The sequence below is a fragment of the Rousettus aegyptiacus genome, unplaced genomic scaffold, assembly GCF_014176215.1.
Source record: "Rousettus aegyptiacus isolate mRouAeg1 unplaced genomic scaffold, mRouAeg1.p scaffold_m13_p_6, whole genome shotgun sequence".
NCBI lineage: Eukaryota > Metazoa > Chordata > Mammalia > Chiroptera > Pteropodidae > Rousettus > Rousettus aegyptiacus.
The window spans coordinates 70,984,276-71,006,902 of record NW_023416309.1 but is presented as its reverse complement, the minus strand read 5'-3'; the positions used below and the strand labels follow the sequence as shown (position 1 = coordinate 71,006,902).

General features: G+C 37.4%; 1 protein-coding gene across 1 annotated transcript; it reads right to left on the bottom strand.

The window, feature by feature from the left end:
* Positions 1-105: 105 nt before the first annotated feature.
* TMEM220 (transmembrane protein 220) lies at positions 106-18,566 on the bottom strand. Its single transcript, XM_016121309.2, has 6 exons — positions 18,384-18,566; positions 17,611-17,640; positions 16,663-16,723; positions 14,669-14,792; positions 13,308-13,367; positions 106-486 (listed from the first exon to the last, which is right to left on the bottom strand). Exons 1-6 carry the CDS (start codon positions 18,474-18,476, stop codon positions 351-353), a joined length of 504 nt encoding a protein of 167 aa, XP_015976795.1. The 5' UTR covers positions 18,477-18,566; the 3' UTR covers positions 106-350.
* Positions 18,567-22,627: the final 4,061 nt, after the last annotated feature.

The following is a 22,627-nucleotide window of genomic DNA, read 5'->3' as shown; positions in this document are numbered from 1 at the left end:
TATCTAAAATATCTCAATGTGTAATCAGTATAAAAATACATTCTTTTTTATACTATGTCTTTAAAATCTAGTGTGTATTTTTGTACTTATAACCCATTCATTTGAACACTAATTTCACAGATAGTGAGAAAGCTGTGTTAGAATTCATACATCTTAACTTTTTTTCCCACTGCCTTTTCTCTGCATTATGACACAATAGAATGTCAGACCCCACCACTTAGGAGTTGCATCCAATCCTACATTGTATTGTAGGCAGCCTTAAAAAGTTCTTAGGATTAAAAAAAAAAAAAAAAGCTATGTTTATAAAAAAATTTAAATCCTCATTTTAAGATCAGGATTATTCACTTGATTTAAATGACCGTCTTGCAGTGGGTAGGCCAGGAGGACCGCATCTCCTTGTTTATATATATGTAGACCCATGAGATAAACGGGAAAAGAGCAATTACAATGGCAATGGCCAACTGAATTCTTCCACCAACTGGATTCCTATAAAGACACAAAAATTATAAATAAAATTATGGATTGCTTTGGAAACAAGTATAAGGATAGAATTTGGTGAAATACATTTACATTTTTGTATGATCCTTTTTTCTTAATTTTGGAATTGAAATACAACAGTGATCTGTATGAATTCTTTATATGTTCTTAACACAAATATTTGTTTATATGTGTTGCAAATAGTTTTTCCCACTGATGTCTTTTGAGGAACTGAAGGCATTGACTAAGCAATGGTAAAATTGATCTTTTCATAATAATTTTTGTATCCTGTTTAACTTTCCTTCCCCAAGATCTTGAAAATATTGTTACTTTTTCTAAAAGTTTTATTGTTTTGCTTTCACATTAGATCTGTAATCCACCTGTTGATTTTTATGAAAGTTATAACGCAGAGGTGGTTGTGCTTTTTTTTTCCATGTAGATATTCAATTACTCTGGCACTACTTAGTAAAAAGACTGCCTGTCTTTGGTACTCTGCAATGCCACTATTGTCATAAGTCAAGGGTCTCTGTATATATGGATCTGTTTCTAGACTCTATTTTGTTCATTAGTTTATCCTTTTGCCAGTATAGGTTTAGCCTATACTGCCATAAGATAATTACTTAGGTCTTCTTTATTTTAATATTTAGGTCAACTTTAATTTCTCTTATAATGTTTTATAGTTTTGTGTGTAGATATTTTACGTATCTCTGTTAGATTTATTTCTAGGGAGTAGCTTTTTTATGTTATCAAAAGTGGTAACGTTGTTATTCTGTTATTTGCTGAAAAAAGTGCAGTTGATTTTAGTATATTGACCTAGTATCTAGCAATTATGTTAAACTCACTTATTCAAATACTTTAGATTCTTTTTGATTTTCTGTGTATGTAGTCATATCACCCATGAATAAAGAAAATTTAATTTTTCCTTTCCAATCCTTGGGGCTTTCATTTCTTTTTCTTGTGTTATTTTACTGGCTAAGATAATAGCTAAAACAATGTTGAATAGGAGTGTCAATTGTGGCTAACCTCATCTCATTCCTGATCTCAGAGGGAAAGTTTCACCTGATCACTACTAAGTACTATACTTTGGCATAGATATTCTTTATCAGGTTACATTCCTTTGTACACCTATTTTCTAAAAGCTTTTATCATGAATGGATATTGAATTTTATCAAATGCTCTTTTTATAAAGATTGAGGAAATAGTTTATTTTCTTTTATTTTGTTAATGTGGTGGAAAACATTGATTGGTTTTTGGACATTAAACTAACTGTATTCCTAGAATAAACACAACTTGGTTGTTGGGCTATGTATTTTAGGATTCGATTTGCTAATGTTTAGTGTTTTTCCATCTGTGGTCATAAGTGAGACTGCCATGTAATTTCCTTTTGCTTTTTTGTAATGGTTTTGTCAAGTTTTGATATCAAGGATTGTCTGCCCTAATAAAATGAATTGGAAAGTGTTTCTTTTTCTGTTCTCTAGAAGAATGTGTTTAGGTTGGCATTTTTTAAAAAGAATTTGTCCATTTTGTCTATATTTTCAAATCTCCTGGCAAAAGTTGTTCATATTATCCTCTTGTGTTTATTTTGTTCTTTCTTTGGTTTTAATTTGCTCCTCTTTTCCTAACTTCTTGAATTAGAGAATTCCTAATTTCTTGGAAGCTTAGCTCATTGATTTTCAACCTTTCTTGTTTTTTTTTTTGTTTTTTAAATATATATATATTTTAAGGTATAAATTTCCCTCTAAGCTTTATTCCACAAATTTTAATATGTAATACTCTTCCTATCATTCAGTTCAAAAATATTTTCTAATTTCCATTGTGATTTCTTCTTTTATCCAAATGTTATTTGGAAGTTTCCTGATTTTCAAATATACAGTGATTGTCTATTATTTTGTTATTTTTTATTTTTATTTTTGTTTCATTAATGACTGAAAGAAATCTTTCAGAGTCCCCCAAAGTGATCATAGATTTTCCAATTTTTCTTTTTTGTTCTGCCAATTTTTGTTTTATCTAATTCGAGGCTATGCTTTTAGTTATATACAAATTTAGAATTATTATCGTTCAGCTGTAATGATTTATTGTACCTTCCTGACTTAATGAACATTTGATCATTAAAAAGTGTATTTCTTTGGCATCTTAAATCCGCTTTTTAAGTGGTGTTGAGATCACCAGATAGCCAAAAGGAAAAAAAAAATACTGGTATAACATTCTTTATACCACTACACTAGGATAAATTCTAAATAGAACAAAGATTTAAATGTAAAAATGAAACCATACATGTATTAGAAGAAAACTTGCTCTACAACCTGAGAGGTAGGAAAGATTTCCTGTAATTCCAAATCCAGAAGCAACAAGGGAAAGAACTGATAAATTTGGTTACATTAAAACAGACACACACGTTTTTATGGCAAAGTGAAATAAACTTTGCGTGAGCAAAGTATAAAGATAATAAACTGCAAAATAAATTTTTTGGTATATATCACAAAGGGTGAATACCTGTAGTATATAAAGAGCGTCTAAAAATATAGAAAACTAACAACCTTAGAAACAGGTTAAACCTTTATCACTCAATATTTTATAGAAAAAAGAAATGCAAACAGCTCTAAATCACCTTTGCTCCTAATAAGAAAAATGCAAATTAAACTACCCATTTCTCAACTGTCTGATTAGTAAAAATTCAAAATTTTGACAACGTCTGTTGGCATTATATTTAATAGCAAAAGATTGGATACAATCTAAACAATGGAGGACTAGATGAATATACTATGGGCCTATCAGCAGAATAAGGAAAGTATATACTACAGAATGAGTTCCAGAATGTGGTAAGGGAAAAATCAAGGAGGATACAAATGTGTATAATATGCTTCCACTTATCTAAGACAAGCAGGACTACAAATAAATACACTTATTTGCTCCATTAAGAAACCATGGAAGGATCAACCATAAAATTGCAATAAGTTTCACCTATGGAAAATGGGAGGATACAGAGTTAGGAGATAAGCTAGAGTTCTTTGAATATACTTTGTTTTGTAAATTTGACCTTTGGGCCATGTAGATATTTTACTTAAAACAAATATATTTTTAAAAAGTGATCCCTAGAAATTGAAAGCAAAATGAAATAAATTCACTTGCTAGCAATAGCACGTAGAGTAACCATCTCAAGTAAATTGAATATATATCCCTTAGCTTAGAGGGATGTTCTCTAACAACAAAAAAAACCAAAAAGCCAAGGTGTCAGTCAAGATGGTGGCTTAGGTAAAAGTGGGGTTCATCTCTTTTTAGGACCACATTAAAATTACAATCAAATTATAATCAACATGGAGAATCGCCAGAAGTTCAGCTGATCATAACACATCTGATGATATAAAGAAGGCCACATCGAAGCGTGTAGGAGGGGAAAGTCGTGAATCGGGCGGGACCCGCACCGGTGGAAGGCAGTGGAGCACCAGGAGGGAGAGCACGGCTGCAGAGGCTCCCTGAAGGAGAGAGGGGTCCTAGTGGCATATGGGAGCTTCACAGGCCAGGGGTGATGAGTTTTCAAAAAATCTGACTAAAAATCGGGGATTCTGGCAGTCCAGGTGAGATGGAATCCCAGATGCCTCTTTAAAGGGCCCATGCACAGACTCTAGCCTACAGACATACACCCTGGGCACTGGTGGAGGGAAGGAGGCTGAGGCAAGAGTCATATGGGGAAAGACTACATCACATGGTACCAGAGCGAGGGCTGGACCCTTACACGGGCAAGTCTGAAGCTGCATTGGCCCAGGGAGATAAGCCCGCTCTATCCGACCCACAGATTGCCCAGGGCAGCTTGGTATGGGCAGCTGCACCCACCCCCCGCCCTTTTCTGGGGTCTAACATTCGGCGCAGGCATCAGACATCAGCCAGGGCTGTGGGTGCATTTTGGGGAAAACAGTTTCGGGTGGATTACTGCTGCCAACATGAGCTTGGGTGGATTACAGGGGTCTGTGGGCCCACCCCAGACAGAAGCTGGTCTCATTATGATCCATGACTGCTGTGGGAACTCATGCATATAGAGCTTGCAGCAAAAAAGGCTGGATTGGCCTGATGGCCCATGTTGCCCTGAGTTTCCACGCTACCCAATCCACAAATTGCCCGCTACAGCCCATAGCCTTGTAGCCACCCTGCCCCTTCCTGGAGTTGAGCATTTCATGGAGGCAATAGACCTCGACCAGCGCAGTGTGCAAATTTCTGGGAAAAACAGTGGTAGGCGGATTGCTGCTGCCAGCATGAGATACAATATTGCTTGAGGTGAACTGTGGAAGTCTGTGGGCCCAACCAGATGGCAGTGAGTCTCGCAGTGATCTGTGACTTCTGTGGGAGCCCATGGACTCAGAACTGGTAGCAAATCTGGTTCTGTATAGGCCTGATGGCCCTGTGTCTCACTGAGACACCACTCCACCCAACCCACAAATTACTTGTAGCAAGCCTGTCCCCAGGCAACCCAGTCCCATCCTGTGCTTTCCTTAGGACATGAATTCAATAGCAAACAACAGCAATCAGTGTGTGACCCACACAAAGACTGTGCATCCCAGGAGACACTTAACTGTGGTGGGCCACAAACCCCTGCCCACGAGTTTCAGTAATTCTTGAACTGATCTCAGGTGGTTGCAGGCTCGAGGAGAGCAGTGGCTGGTCTTGCTGCGATCTGAGACTTTTACGAGAAGCCACAGAGACAGTGCTGGCATGTAAATTGACATTGCAGTGTAAGGGGAAATTTGCTCAATATATCCAGATGATTCCCTGGGTCACCACACCACCCAATATGCATATCACCCAGAGGCTCTTCTAGTTGTGGAGTCTTACAGGCAACTGACAGGCAGCCTCAGTTCTTGAGGAGCACTGGTCCTTCTGCTAAATTGCCCCAGGCCTGGTACTGGCAGTAATTGGATTGTGGCATGTAGCATTGTCTCTTCCACTTACTTATAGATCCAGCACAGGCAGCAACCACTGGTGGATCGCTCTATAGATCCCACCAGATAGCCCTGAGCAATCAAAGGCAGTGGCTGACCCTGGCCTACTGGAGAGCCCCTCCCAAAGGGCCACAAAACCAATGCATCAGGAAACTGGTGCTAGACTACAACAGAGCAACACCTGACTAGCCCCATAAACAGTATACCCAAAGGGAGGTTTCAACAAGTATACAAGCCTGCTAGGGCAAATCCCCCTCAGTGGGGTCAGCCCTCATATAGCAACTCATACCCTGTGGGCATAGATGATTCCCACAGTTAGTCAGCCTGAACATTAATCCCATCCACTTTTGTACTAATACCAATAAAGCTTTAGCTACAACAAAAGAACACACAACCCACGCAAAGATCATGTCCAGAGCCCCAGCACAGGGGCTTAAGGAGAGTGTGCCACTGGGCCACATAGAATGCCTTCCACATAAGGCCATCTGGCCAAGGCTGAGAGACAAACCAAATCTTCCTAATGCATATAAATGTACACAGAGAGGATAAAAAATGAGAAAACAAACATGCCACAAATGAAACAACAGAAGAAAACTCCAGAAAGTAAATGAAATGGAGGCAAGCAACCTTCCAGAGACAGAGTTCAAAATTATGGTTATAAGGGTGCTCAGTGAACTTAAGGGGAGAATGGATAAGCTCAATGAGAACCTCAGCAGAGAGACAGTAAGCATAAAAAAAGGAAAAAGAAACTATAAAAAAGAACTAGTCAAAAATGAAGAATACAATGACTGAAATGAATACTATACTAGAAGGATTCGACAGTAGATCAGATGAAGCAGAAGACTGAATCAGTGAACTGTGAACTGGAAGACAATGTATCAGAAAACACTCAATCAGAATAGCAAAACGAAAAGAAAAGAAAAGAAAAGAAAAGAAAAGAAAAGAAAAGAAAAGAAAAGAAAAGAAAAGAAAAGAAAAGAAAAGAAAAGAAAAGAAAAGAAAAGAAAAGAAAAGAAAAGAAAATATGGGAAAACATGAAGCATAATAATGTTTGCATTATAGGCATACCAGGATAAGAGAAAGAGCAAGGGATTGAGAATCTATTTGAAGAAATAGTGACAGAAAACTTCCCTAACCTGGCAAAGGAATTAGATATACAAGTCCAGGAAGCACAGAGTCCTAAACAAGAATTCAAACAGACACACATGAAGACATATCACAATTAAAATGCCAAAGGTCAAAGACAAAATGACAATCTTAAAAGCAAGAGAAAGGCAGCTACTTACTTACAAGGGTACCCCCATATGAACATCTGCTGATTTTTCAATAGAAATTTTGAAGACCAGAAGGGACTGGCAAGAAATATACAAAGTTATGAAAAACAAAAATCTATAACCATGAATACTTCACCCAACAAGGCTATCAATTAAAATGGAAGGTGAAATAAAGAGCTTCACAGACAGGAAAAAGCTTAAGGAATTCATCACCAACAAGTCAGTATTACAAGAAATGTTAAAGGGACTCCAATTTTTTAAAAAGAGCAAAAAACAAATACAAATAAAGTGGCAATAACTATGCACCTATCAGTAATCACTTTAAATGCAAATGGTTAAATGCTCCAATCAAAAGACATAGGGTAGCCAAATGGATAAGAAAAACAAGTCCAATGTATATGCTGTCTAGAGGAGAGCCACTTCAGATCCAATGACACACACATACTGAAAGCAAAGGTATAGAAAAAGATATTCCTTGCAAATGGAAATAAAAAAATAAATAAAAAAGCCAGGGTAGCAATACTTATGTCAGACAAAATAGACTTTAAAACAAAGGCTATAATAAGAAACAAAGAAGGGCATTATGTAATGATAAAGGGATCAGTACATTATGAGGACATAACCCTAGTAAATGTATACACACCCAACATAGGTACATACATAAAGCAATAATTGACCAACATAAAAAGAGAGATCAACAGAAATACACTCATTCCAGACAAAAAAATCAACAAGGAAACAGTGCACTTAAATGGCACACTAGACTAGATGGATTTAATATACATTGCAGAGCACTTCACCCAAAGCAGCAAAATATACATTCTTCTCAAGTGCACATGGAACATTTCCCAGGATAGTCCACACATCAGGCCACAAAACAAGTATCAATGAATTTAAGAAGATTGAAATCATATTAACCCTTTTCTCTGATCAAAATGGTATGAAATTAGAAAACAACTACAAGAAAAAACTGCACAATATACAAAAATGTGGAGACTAAATGCTACTAAACAATGAATGGGTTAACAATCAGATCAAGGAAATCCAAAGATACCTAGAGACAAATGAAAATGAAAACACGATTTAAAATCTTCAAGACAGAGAGAAAGCAGTTCTAAGGGGGAAACTCATAGCAATATAGGCCTACCTTGAGAAACAAGAAAAATCTCTAACAAGCTAGGCTTACACTTAAAGTAACTAGAAAAAAACAACAAACAAAGCCCAAAGTGAGTAAAATGAAAGAAATAATAAAGATCAAAGCAGAAATAAATGAAATAGTCTAGAAAAACAACACAAAAGATGAATGAAACCAAGAGCTGACTCTCTGAAAGGATAAACAAAATTAATAAACCCTTAACCAAACTCATAAAGGAGAAAAAAGAGGACCCAAGTAAATAAAATCAGAAAGAAAGAGAAGTTACTACAGACCCCATAGAAATAAAAAGGATCATAAGAAAATACTAAGAGCAATTTATATGCCAACAAATTGGGAAATCTGGAAGAAATGGATACATTTCTAGAAACATACAATCTTCCAAGACTAAGTCAAGAAGAAACAGAAAATCTGAACCAACCACTAACAAATTGTACAACTACTAATTGTACCACTAACAAAATTGAATCAGTAATTTTAAAAACTCCCCCAAAACAAAAGTCCTGGACCAGATGGCTTCATATGCAAATGTTATCAAACATTTGAAGAATTAACAATTATTCTCCTCAAACTATTCCAAAACATTCAAGAAGAGGAATTCTTTTTATGAGGCCACACCATTACCTGTATTCCAAAACCAGACAAAGACATTTCAAAAAAATAAAACTATAGGCTGATATTCCTTATGAACCTTGATGCAAAAATCCTCAACAAAATATTAGTAAACTGAATTCAGCAATACATTAAAAATATCATACACCATGATCAAGTTGGATTTATTCCTGGGATGCAAAGTTGTACAATATACACAAATCAGTTAATGTGATACACCATATTGACAAATTGAAAGATAAAAATCACATGATCATATCAATAGATGCAGAGATTAGACAAAATCCAGCATCCATATATGATAAATTGGGAATAGAGGGAACATACTTCAACATAATAAAAACCATATATGACAAACCTATAGCTAACACCATAGTCAATGGGGAAAAGCTAAAAGCATTTTCCTTAAGATCAGAAATAAGACAAAGACGCCCACTTTCACCACTTCTGTTTAACCTTTTATTGGAAGTCCTAGCTACAGCAGTCAGACAAGCAAAAGAAATAAAAGGTATTCAAATTGTAAAAGAAGAAGTAAACCATCATTATTTGAAGATGACATACTATATAGAGAGAATTCTAAAGATTCCACAAAAAAAAAAAAATTGTTAGAACTGATCAGTGAATTCAGTAAAGTAGTAGGATACAAAATTAATATTCAGAAGTCAGTTGCATTTTTATACACCAATGATGAACTTTCAGAAAGATAAATTAAGAAAATAATCCCATTTACAATTGCATCAAAGACAATAAAATACCAAGAATCAAATTAACCAAGGAGGTAAAAGACCTAGTCTCAGAAAATTATGTCATTGAAAAAAGAAACTGAAGAAGATACAAATAAATAGAATCATATACTATAGGAAGAATCAAAATCATTAAAATGGCCATACTGCCCAAAGCAATCTATAATTCAATGCAATCCGTATCAAAATACCAATGGCATTTTTCAGAGGACTAGAACAAATAATCCTAAAATTTACATGGAACCATAAAAGATCCCAAATAGCCATGGCGATCTTAAGAAAAACAAAGTTAGAGGTATCACACTACCTGATATCAAACTATACTACAAGGCTACAGTAATCAAAACAGCATAGCACTGGCATAAAAACAAACACATAGATCAATGGAACAGAATAGAGAGCCCAGAAATAAATCCACGTGAATATGCTCAGTTAATATATGACAAAGGAGGTAAGAATATACAATGGGGTAATGACTGTCTCTACAATAAATTGTGTTGGGAAAATGGGACAGATATACGCAAAAAAAAAGAAATTGGACCACTATCTTACACCGTATACAAGAACAGACTCAAAATAGATTAAAGACTTAAATTTAAGACCCGAAACCATAAACTTGTAGAAGAAAACATAGGCAGTAAACTCCGATATTGCTACTAGTAATTTATTTTCAGATATATCTCCTCGGCAAAAGAAACAGAAGAAAAAATAAACAAATGGGACTACATCAAACTAAAACATTTTTGCACAGCAAAGGAACTATCAACAAAACGAAAAGACAACCTACTGAATGGGAAAAAGTATTCCCTTATGATACATCTGATAAAGGGTTAATATCCAAAATATTTAAAGAACTCATAAAACTCAACAACAACAAAAAACAAACAATCCAATTAAAAAACGGGCAGAAGACTTGAATAGGTATTTCTCCAAAGAGGATATACAGATGGCCAATAGACAACTGAAAATATGCTCAAGATCACTAATAATCAGAGAAATGCAGATTAAAACCACAATGAGAGTTCACCTTACACCTGTCAGAATGGCTGTCATCAATAAATCAAAAACAAGCATTGGTGAGGATGTAGAGAAAAGGGAACCCTCATACACTGTTGGTGGAATTGCGAATTGGTAGAGCCGCTATGGAAAACAGTCTGGAGGTTCCTCAAAAAATTAAAAATGGATCTACTTTTTGAACGAGCAATTGTATCTGGGTATTTATCCAAAGAAAACTAAAACAATAATTCATAAAGATCTATTCACCCTTATGTTCATGGCAGCAGGTTTTACAATAGCCAAGATATAGAAGCAACCTAAATGCCCATCAATACACAGTTGGATAAAGAAGTTATGGGTCATATATACAACGGATAATCCTCGGCCACAAAAATGAAAAAAATGAAATCTACCATTTGCAATGACATGGATAGACCTAGAGGTTATTATGCTGAGTGAAATAAGTCAGATGGAGAAAGATAAATACCATATGATTTCTCTTATATGTGGAATCTAAGGAAGGAACAAAAAGAACAAACTAATCGAAAATAGAATCACAAATATTGATAAAAGCCAGAAGAGAAGGGAGGGGGTTACGGGGCTGGGAGAAAGGGTAGAGGTTCAAGAAGTACAAATTCATAGTTGATAGATGGTCACGGGGATGGGAAGCATGGCAGAAAGAATGCAGTCAGCCGTAATGTAAGGACTATGTGTACAGCCAGAACGGTGATATGAGTAATTGGGGGATCATTTCATAAACTATATAAATATCTAGCCAATGTACTGTATAAGTGAAATTAATAATAAAATACAATGCTTTAAAAAAATCCCCAAAAGCCTGTTTTCAGTAATCATACTGTTATTCTGAGAGTGTGTCTGTATTGTGGAATAAGTCAAATGAATTATTACGTTGAGGTCACTGAGACTAGAGATTTTTCTATATAATTATAAGTAACTATTGATGTAGGATCCTTGATAAGGTTAAATGAAAATCTCTGTTCCTGAATTTGAATTGTGAGGATCAATATTAACTCATAAGATATTTTGTCTTTAAATATATATGTAATATATATTAAATATATTATCTGTATATATTATATATACATATGTATGCATATATATTTATGGTACACACATATATCCATAAATATTCACATATTTATAAATTTATATATATATATGTGCACTACTTGAGCCAAATTGTGACCTCTAAATACCACTATCTACCAAAAGTAACCAGGGCTTTTTAGAAAAATGATCCATTTTTCTAAAGTCTGGGGGATAAATGCACATTATCTTGGAATATTTTGTCATACCAGAAAGCAAGAAAGCAATCAAAGATTTTGGATCATGTATGATAGGACAGTTGAAGCATGGACTGCCATGGGTAATAACTGCCATGGACTGAGAAATATTAACTATGTTGAAATCCATGACTTTATAATGATACTACTATAATGACATATAAACAAAACTCACTGTGACTTTTGGAAGATGCCCAGGCAAGAAAAACTCATTTTGAAAACTGGTAAATTAAGAATCGACTCCTTTTTCTTTCCTTTTCCTCTTACGATCTGTATCTCAAAGAATTGATAAGTAGAAGTTTTCTCTTTATAAAAGTTTTCCAGATAATAATCAAGGAATTAAGAATACCACCATTTTGCAACTCAAATAAATTAATGGACTTAGGCAATGGTCATCAAAGGCTAACATTACATAGAAACAGCTAGGTGTTATGTATATTATGATGAAAGTACATTATACCACTGTGAAGTACTTTTGCTTAGTAACAATAGTAATAATGCCAAAATCTGGCCAAGCCTCTAGATCTAAATACCAATATATAGGAAATACAGAACACAGAGGAACTTGCTTTTATAAGACAACTGGGGACATGTAAACATTGACTGGAAAACTCAATATTGAAGAGTTATTCTTTTGTTGTGTGTGATGGTAGAGTGATTAAAGTACTTATCTTTTAGAGATACATAATGAAAAATTTATGGATAAAACAATATGATGTCTGAGATTTATTTCAAAACAACCTAAGTGTACAGAGGACAGTAACAGATGAAACAAGACTGGACATATAATGGTAACTGCTGAAGCTAGGTAATAGATGTGTATGATTTGCTATATTAGTCTCTCTGCCTTTGTATATGTTTGAATATTTCAAAATAAAAAAAAATTAATACAAAAAAACCCACAAAATAATCACCAAAAAAAAAAAAAATCCTCATTTTTCTCTAATGCTGGCTTTCAAGTCTTCTTTTAAAAATTAAAATTGCTATCCCAGCTTTCATTTGGTTGGTGTTCATGCACTATATTTTTTCTATCTTTTGACTTTCAGTCTTTCTGCATCTGTATATTTAAAGGTTTGTCTTTTGTAAGCAGTGTTTAGTTGGGTTTTCAATATTTTTATCCACTTTGAAAATCTTTGACTCTTAGTTGGAATATTTAAAACATTTACATTTAGTGTAATTGCTCCTCTATTTGGATTTCTCTCTCTAAACGCCTGCTTCCTATTTTTCTAATCTGTTTTGTATTTTTCCCTCCTCTTTTCCTGCCTTTTATACTCATTTTCTTTTCATTTAGTGGTTACCTTGAGGATTACCACATGATTCCTTAACTGACTGAAGTCTAACAAAAATTGGTGCTTCTACCTCTTCCCAGACAATCCAAGGATCTTAGAAAATTTTACCTTCATTTACCCCCTTCCAAGTCATATGCTACTCTTGTCATGTATTTTTATTCTTTATGTGTTTAAGCCCACAACACAACATTACTAGTTTTATAAAGTTAATATTATTTTTATATACTTTATATTTTATTTGTTGTTCATTCTTTCCTAAATCTGCAAGCTTCCTTCTGAGATCATTTTCCTTCTTCCTGAAGAACACTCTTTAGGCTGGCAACTGCCTAGGATTATATCGGTCCACATAGGAAACTATGGTATTCATGAAAGTATTAATGATCATGAAACTTTGAATCAGCTAGTATTAGCTTTCCATAGAAATTGAAAGTTTTCTGTCAAAAGATTCCTGTTTTTATTTGCATGTCAATATTCTCACTTATCTACTTGATCCTATCAACCTTGAACACTTCTGATATGAAAACTTACTTTGATGAACTGTGGCATAGGCTCATCCATGCTGTGATAATCAGCAGACCAAACAGCTCCCTAAAAAATAGCATACATTTTATATTTCTGAAGAGACTGCAAGTGAGATGTATATCATGCCATTCTCTCCATGACACTTGATTTTACTGATTATTGGATGACATCCCTCAAAACATATAGCATCTATAGAATATTTTCAAATCTGGCATGATTCATAAATTACTTTTTTCAGATAGTTTAAAGCCCTATATGAAAATAAATTTCATCTTATGAAGCAGAAAAGAGCTCCATGACTACTCCCCAACTGATAAATGAACAAAAAACAAAACAAAAACACATCTAAATCACTTACTTCATGTCACTCGGAGGAATACTACAATCAAGAAAACAATCTCAATTTGATCAGGCATTCTTTTTACATCATTTTAGAGTGTTCAGTGTTAGGCTGGCTGAACTCAAATCGAATAATTTAAGCACACATTACAGAGACTGGGTCACATCTTAATGGAGAGAAATGTTTTCTAGTATGAGTCAGGCTAATGATTTTGGGGTGGTAATATATTAGAAATATGTGTTAAAAGCACTTATCTTTTACACAGGGTAGAAAAGAATCATATTTGGCCATTGTATCACTAAAAGCGCCACTTTGAGTTTGCCACAACTCGTAGGCTCTAAATTGGTAGTCATTCAACCCATTTGGTTTACATTCCCATTAATTGACCCAACCTGATCCAGTTTTCCAAGGATTAAGATCTATAATGTGGCAGCATCCCACCAGTGATACTTAATTTGCAGGTCTCTAAATCTTGGTATTGGTGGATGTTAGCATTCGGATAACAAGAAAAGAAATCAGGCTGTTAGTGAGGCCAGGAAGTCAAAGGTGGGAGGAAGCAAAGCAAGAGGTGATAAAATAACAAAGGGAGGAGATGACATGAGCCATAGCAGGGAAAGGCTGAACAAGGCTGACATGGCTGATCACACTCATAGATAAGATTTTGGCTTGAATCAGAACTGAATCAGAATGCTGTTGCAGTTTTCACCTTATTCCACTGGACTCTTACTGCATAGCATTCTTTCTCAATTTTAAGGAAGCTAAGTTCCAACTGCTTGATGGTAATATAACGTGATATGTAATGCTGCCTGTAGTAGTGATCACGAAGTGTGGTACATGGTGCTGGGTTTGAGTCATCACTCTATCATTTCTTCAGTTTCTTCCGCTTATAAAAGAGATAATACCTTCCCTGCTCTTCATGGAATAGTTGGAGGAATTAAATCATTGTGCACAGATAAGGTGTTATAAAGGAATGTAAGATTTCTCAGTCCTTCCCCACCCTTTCTAGAGAGCAGAAGTCACTGCTCACCTGCCTTCTTCCTCATGTAAGATGTTCCTCTGTGTATGAAGCAGGAGGTAGTATGCCAAGCTGACAGCCCACACGATACAAAAGAACATGTGTATTGCAGATACACTCTTCCAAATAAAATTACCTAAAAATAGAAATCCTGAAGTTGTTAATCGTGGAATCACATCCCATAGAAAAATGAATTCTTTGTATTTACTTTCCTATAGTCTGCTTTCAGGTAAAGCATTCAGAAAAGGCTGGGGTTGTTTTGTTTTGTTATGAGGGACGTCATCGATGTTAAAAAAGTAATTATAAACTTAAATGGACATTGATTATTTTGTTTGTCCAACATCTCCCCTTCCTATGAGGATTACCCTTATTTTCTTTGAGGATCTATTCTTCTCACACATGTCCACATGTCCCAGATAACCGGACCTTCGCTAAGTCAGTCAATGCTGTTCATCCCCTTAGTGATAGTGATTTCGCTCACGATCAGCGTAGGACAAATCAGGGCCAACAATTCAGGGAGTGGATTCTATACTGTGTAGGACTTAGTGTGGTGAGAACGTGACCTTTGAGCTGCAGAGCTCTACCATGTGGAGCCCAGGACTGAAGTCAGTGCAATAGATGGTGGAACTTAGAGTGCAAAGGAGTTTAAGTTCCAAGCCACCACCAGTGCCTGAAGCAACAAACACCTCTCACCCTTTCAGTAAAGTATCCTAATATGTCTACTTTCTGGCTTGGAGCCCATTCAGGTTGAGATTTTTCTTGCTTGAAACTAATAGAACCTTAACTGATACCCCTTAAAGATGTAGAGAGAGTTCTAGGGGCCCATACATGAAATCCCTGAACCTTGGGGACAAGAGTTCTCCCCACCCAGCTGGGAATCATTAGACTTTATTCTAAAGCCCTAAGAACTTTTGAGCCCCACTAATAGAAGCTGTCTTAAAGAAAGTGATCAATAACCTGTAAGACTAATAGTCCCTATTAATAAGAAAATGTTAGTAAACAATGTAAAATGTATTTTTTTTCTGCTATGGGACACTTTTATAGTATAAAACAGTCCAACAAAAAGGGTTATTGAGAGTTTTCAAGGCCATAAAAGGCAAAGCAGCTATGGTTTGCCCATAATTGAAGTAGATAGTGATTTTAAGTGAATTTTTTACATATATACCCACCTGGGGCATATATCTGTAAGGAGTTTTACAGCCATTCATTTATTCATTCATTCATTCACAATCATTATGTAGCTACCATATTTTTGGCCATATTTAAGCTAAGCTTGTGCAAAGATAGGTTGGAAATAATCCTGCTTTTAAGGAGCTTATCGCCTAGGAGGAGGAAACATATATAAAAGCATGCAATAAATTGCTGAGGGTACTATGACAGCACATTGGGAGATTGTGGGAGCAAACATATATTAATGGAAAATCCAGATATTTGTTATAGATATTATAAACAGTTTCTCTATATAAGTAACAGCTCATATAGATAGGCATTGAATGAATTCAAAATAAGAAAATTATTAATGAGAGTGGTATTGGTCTAAAAAGAATTTGTTGCTGGTTTTCCATTAGTTTGGTGGCTTAAGAAATCAGTGCATTGACTGAAACCCTTCTCTCTCATGGACTAAATTGTGTAACTATTCCATATAAGCATAAGAAATCTTTGGGTTCCAAATCGATACAGATTATCTTAGTATGGCAAGTCCTTGTGAAGATTTCCTGAAGATAGAAGAGGATGACCTAGATTAGAATTAGCCCCTTCTTATTATCAGAAATGACTCAAAAAGACCTGGAGTGACCCATTTTTTCTTCTGGGTTTTGGGCAGATAGATTCTCATTATTATAAGGAAATCTGATTTTTACATGTACATCACCTGGGATAGATATATATGTAAGGAGTCTAAGGAGCAGGGTTACAAAATAAAGATATGATTAAGTCTGTTTTATAGCCACCCACTCACCTACAAGCATTATTATTAAGTATCCCCATTCCAAATCCAAAGTTCATACCTGTGACAAGAGGGTTAAGTCCAACAAGCAGGGTCAGCACTGCAGGAATTATATACATAACCTGTTAGCAAAAAGAGAGGAAATCATGTGGATAAAGAAGTATGCCCAACATAGGAGATGTTCAGAGATATCAAGGAAGTAAAGAAAGATGACATTAGTGGCCACCATGCTCCATGATTTACTTTAGGTTTCAGTAACAACTGAGGAAGTGGTAACCTGTTTTTATGGCACTGCAATATGAGAATGAAATTTTACTACACTAAAAAAAATTGATCAGAATTTTGCATTATAATTCCAAATGCTTTCACTTGTTGCTAATCTTAACATGGTTGACATTATTTCAAAGCCTAAAATCATCTCACTGTTAATATTGTATAGTCTTGTGTGTCTGTATTGAAAGAAACTGGGCAAAATTTAGATATTTCAGAAAATGTGTGGAAGGCCCCTACCTCCATGATTCAATTAGAGCACTGGTTCAATATGTACTGTAGGTATATTGGCTTTAATTACTTTTATAAATATAACTCCCTGAATTAGCAAAACCACATACTTTAAGCCTGCCATTTCCGGTCAGATGTTTGTTGGAGTTTCTGGGTAGAAGAAACTCATGAAGAATTAATGGTTTGGTTAAACTTAAGAGGTCTATGTCTTCAAGAAATTGTCTTCAGTTGGATCATCTTATTCAAAGGGAATATTGCTGAAAGACCTTGTGTCTCTGGAAAATTCTGAATTCAGATACACACACACACACACACACACACACACACACACAACTACCTTATTACTCTGACCCATTTCCTCCTAATATTTTGAGGAAAAGATCTTACAACGGATTTGATATCTAAGTTTTTAAGTACACAAAGTAGAGGGGTTGGGGGAGTGGCAAACAGACAGAGTTTGGTACAGTTCCACAATTCTTTCAGGTAGAGGAAAGCAGCTCAGACTCACCATCCAGAGTTCTGCATCTGGATCGTTTACCTGCAATGTCAAAATATCAGGTGTTAGCAGGTGTACTGTCAGGTTCCATTCCTGTATTTGATCTATTCTTTGATTCATTTCAATCATTTGTTACATGACAGATGCTGCAGTAGGCACTGAGGATACAAAATAGAATAAGACACAGTCTAGCAGATCATGATAGGTGAAGGGGTTTCTGGCTGAACACAACAGATGGTTTGAATATACAACACACATTTTTTGTAAATAACTGCACGGGAACTCTGAAGAGGATGAGCCAAACCTAGAATGGGTATTTTAAAGGCCCAACAGTCTCAAGGAACGAGGAAAGCATTTATGAAGGGGATCCAAAGCAGGCCTGAAAGTCTAGCTGTGTTACGAAAGGGTTTTGTTCTACTTCATGTCCTCGACCCTGAATTGTGTTCAGTCTCATCCACAGGCTGAATATTAAGGTTCCAAGGTTACTTCTCTGCTCAGGTCCCTTTCAAAGTGACACACCGAACCAGCTCTTTACAGGATTTGAGCAAAAGAGGGGAGTGTGGTGAGGTCATGTAAACACATCTGTGTCTTAGGTGGGGGAAGAGAGTGGGGATTTCTGATGCAATTCCCGTCCTCCACTTAAATTGAGCGCTTCTGCGACCCTGTGGGCTTGTCAGTATACACTGCACGCTGGGCCTCCGGAGGGAGCTTGGAGCCAGCGCCCTGCAGAGCCCCTCCCCACCGCACGCTGGCCGCCACCTGTCTCCAGGGGCTGGGCCGCTGACCTGCACCAAGGCCGCCAGCGCGAAGAAGGCGGCCATCAGCCCGTTGCAGGCTCTCCACAGGGCAGGCGCCCAGCGTCCCGCGGCCGGAGCCATCGTCTCAGGCGCAGCGGCGGGCGGGGCGGCGGCGAGTCCACGCCCGCTGCCCCTTCCTTCCGCCGCGTCCCGACACGCCCGCCCCGGCCTCGTTCCCCAAACGGCCCTCGGGCTTCCAGTGGCCGCTGGTCAGCACGCACCGGTAGGCGGAAGCAGCACTGCTTGAGACCTGCTGTGTTCTTCCTTTCGCCCCTCCCCCAGCGCGGCGAGGGCCAGGGGTCCGTTTTTCCATTTCACAGATGGGGAAAGTGAGACCAGAGGGTCTGGATGACTTGCTGGAGGCCACACAGCTCATCGCTGATGCAAGGGAGTAGTATTTGACCCCATATAGGTCCAGCTACAATGCTCGTTATCACTAAGGCTACCTTCCTCACATTAAAAAAAAAAAATTAAATTAAAAAGAAAGAAAGAAAAAAAAAGAGGGCAGAGGCGCGCGGGTACGCGCGTTTTCTGGTTAGTATTTAGTATTTATTCATTTCTTTCAAACGCTCAGGAACTTTCAAAGCCCTGTAAGCATTATGGTAATTTCTTAGAATGACGACAGTTATATTAGCATCTTATAGAGTTCACAGCTTTTCTGCAGGCAGGCGCGTTTATCTTCATAGGTTTTTATTATACAAGGTATTTACATATTATACATATTTACAGTTCTTTCCCACCACCAAAACCAACAAAATTTTCACACGCATTGCTCATGAATTTCTTATGAACTAAAGACACCGAAATATTCACTGTTCTTCCCTCACTTGTTTAAGTCTTTTTCTGTTTTGTAATTTACCCTTCTGATTGATTTTTCCCCAGGCTCATTTACACATCCATAGGCCTCATCATTTTTGCTGTTCTAGAGTCTTTATCACTTCAAATCATGAGCACGAGCTCCTGTCCTCTTCTTCTTTTAACTAAATCTCCTAAAACTCTTTAGGAATTTTTTTTTTTTTTTATCAGTTTTGTTCTTTTCAAGGAATGCTTCTTTCAAGAACATCTGCTGGGTGCCTGGTCCTGTGCAAGTTCTAGGCACCATGAAGGTGGATTTGCTGTGTGCTTTCCAGGAAGGGAGCTTGCACTCTGGCAGTGGGTGGGCATATGTATAAACAGTAGCCACACAGGGAGATTTCAAAGGCTGGGCAGAGGCTGCGCAGGCCCAGCGGGGGGCTGCCACTGCTTGAAGTTGGACAAGCCTCCTTACTGAGTTCTACCACTAAATCAGCCCTGGGGTTGGGGACAAATTGTGACTGCCCTTGCTGTCTTGTTCCTTATCTGAAAAAAAAAGAAGAAAGAGAGAGAGAGAGAGAGAGAGAGAGAGAGAGAGAGAAAGGAAGAAAGGAAAGAAAGAAAAGGAAAGAAAGAAAGAAAGAAAGAAAGAAAGAAAGAAAGAAAGAAAGAAAGAAAGAAAGAAAGAAAAAGAAAGAAAGAAAGAAAGAAAAAAAAAAGAGAGAAAAAGAAAGAAAGAAAGGGTAGAGTATTACGGGCTGAATTGTGTCCCCCTAACAATTCATATGTTGAAGTCCTAAGCACCGGTACCTCAGAATGTAACTGTATTTGGGGATAGTGACTTAAAAGAGGCAATTAAGTTAAAATGAGGTTATTAGGGTGGGCCCTAATTCAGCATGATTGGTGTCCTTATAAGAATAGGAGATTTGGACACAGACATGTACAGAGGAAAGACCGTGAGGACACAGCATGAAGACATACATTCTGCACCAAAGAGAGAGGCTTCAGAAGAAACCAACCCTGCTGACACCTCGATCTTGGACTTCTAGCCTCCAGAACTATAGTCAGAAAATAGATGTCTGTTGTTTAAGCATCCCAAGCCCCAGTGTGTGGTACTTTGTTATGGCAGCTGGAGCAAAGTAATACAGGGAGTGATTATAATATCTGTTCTGTCAACCAAATAGAGGTGCGAGTAGCAAGAAAAAAAGTGGTATAAAAATGCTTTGTAAACTTATGTGCAATACAACCATCATGGAGTTTTATGATTTTCACTGTTATTTGGGTCCTTCAAGGTCACTGTGTGGACATTTGTTGTTTTTGCCTGAGCAGGGTTCATTCCCCTTCTAGGGTCAGCATCCCAGTTGTTGGAGAAGGGACACTGTCTCCTACTGTCAGGGAATATATATACACACACACACACACACACACACACACTAGGAGGGATGACCATGCTCTTTCCTTTCCAGAGAGAGGCAGGTGACCTTGGCCAGACAGTTGGCATAACCCATCCTCCTGCACTGGTCTGGAATGGTATGTGATCCAGATTGCCCAAATTCAATCCTAGGACCAGTGGTAGACTGAGGGTTGTCAGGTAAAATACAGGGTCCTTAGTTATATTTGAATTCCAGATCAAGTAGGAATTTTTTTTTTTTTAGTATAAATATGTCCCTCATATTTGCTAAATCTGGTAACCCTAGCTGGACTATTAAAGATAACCTTTTTGTTGAGTATGTAGAGCGGGTAGCATATAAGCTGGAGTTGCCAGGAGAAAGCCTTCCTGAGGCTTTCTCATGGAGAGGAAGCAGAACTCGGAGATATCAAATGATATCACTTGAGGCTCTCTATCCAACCGCACCTGAAGTTGGAATACCTCTTGACTCTTCAGTTTTGTGAACTGACAAAGTCCTTTCTTTATATATTAGCCTGTGTGAGTTGGGCTTTTTCATTTGTGACATAGAATGATGACTTGTATAATCATGATTCAATAGTTAAGCCAATGCTGGAAATCTACCTCCCTGCCCCCGCTGTATGTTTGTCCATATTTTGCAAAGATGGAGAAGATATCTTTATCTGAAAAGTGAAAAGAAATAAGTTTAAAAAGTGTCCTAGAGAGCTCTGCTTGAGGAGTCACTTCATGGTCCTTTTTCACTGTAACACTATATCACTGTAGAGATGCTGAGGTTTGGAAAGGAGCAGGGGCCTGTCAACACTGTCTTACCTCTGCAGAGAGGGTGGCATGAAGGGCCTTCATCCTGCTGTGCTACCCTCTGGCCACGAGGTCAATGACAACATCATGAAAACAATCCAAGCCACTGGTGCCAGGTGAGAGGGACTCGCTTCTCCAGGGCAGCATGTGGACATATATTCTCCAAGAACTTAGAACTAGAGGTGCTTGCTTGTTTTCTGAGTGGGATTATAAATATTATAAATATAAGATGGTGCAGAGACTGGAAAACTCACAGAAAGACATAGATAGCCTCCTAAGACCACCAGATTTAGAGAGGTCTGATGAACACATGAACATATCTAAAAGAAGAGCATCAGTAGAGGGGGATTGATGAGCTGTGAAAGTCCAGACAGAGTCATGTCCATCTGGGAGGCAGGGCAGGCCCAGCCCATCCAGCACAGGCCGGAGAGGTGCTTTGCTTAAAAATGGCACTCACATTTCCTTGTCAGGCTATTCTCATGAGACTCAAGTGATTGAGCACTGAGTAAGCTCAGTCCTCTTTGCTATAATCCTAGAACTCTAATTCCAGGCAGTGTGGCTTCATACCCAGCTTGTCTGCAGAGTGCAGAATGTGCCGACCTACTAGCACCAACAGTCTGGTCAACAATCCAGGTATAGTTCTAAGAATATATTAATAGAATGTTGTTGTTTTTACAGACTCATTTGCTTTGCAGCCATCTTTATTATCTGTCATGCCAGGTACGGTCAGCTACTCAGGACTGTAGAAGGTGGATAAAGTTTGAGGCAGGATCATCACTGGTGAGTGGACCCTTTCTCTATAAAGCATCCCAAGTGTGGATGTTGGTGATGCCTCACTGGATGACATGTTTGGGGACAGCAATGACAGGGAACAAGAATTCTGCCTCATACCAAATATTGTCCCATCTACCTTCCTCTGTTCACCACACCAGATCAGCAAAGTTTCTCCCTTCTCTACAGTCTGCTGATTCTGTGTCTGAGAAATCTTGGGGGAAGGAGGGTTGTGAATAGGACAGCAGGTATTTTGGCTATACAGGCTGCTCTTAAAGTCTCTGAAAGGAGATAAGATATGTACCATACCATAGCAAGGACTGATTTGCTTCCACAAAACCCACCTGGTCTCCATGAAGGACTCAGGTTTGTACTATTAGCAAAACTTAGGCCATATTATGAAAGCTTTGGAGTTTACTTATATTGGTTGTCAGTGAAAGATACCTGGCTAAAATAATGTTTG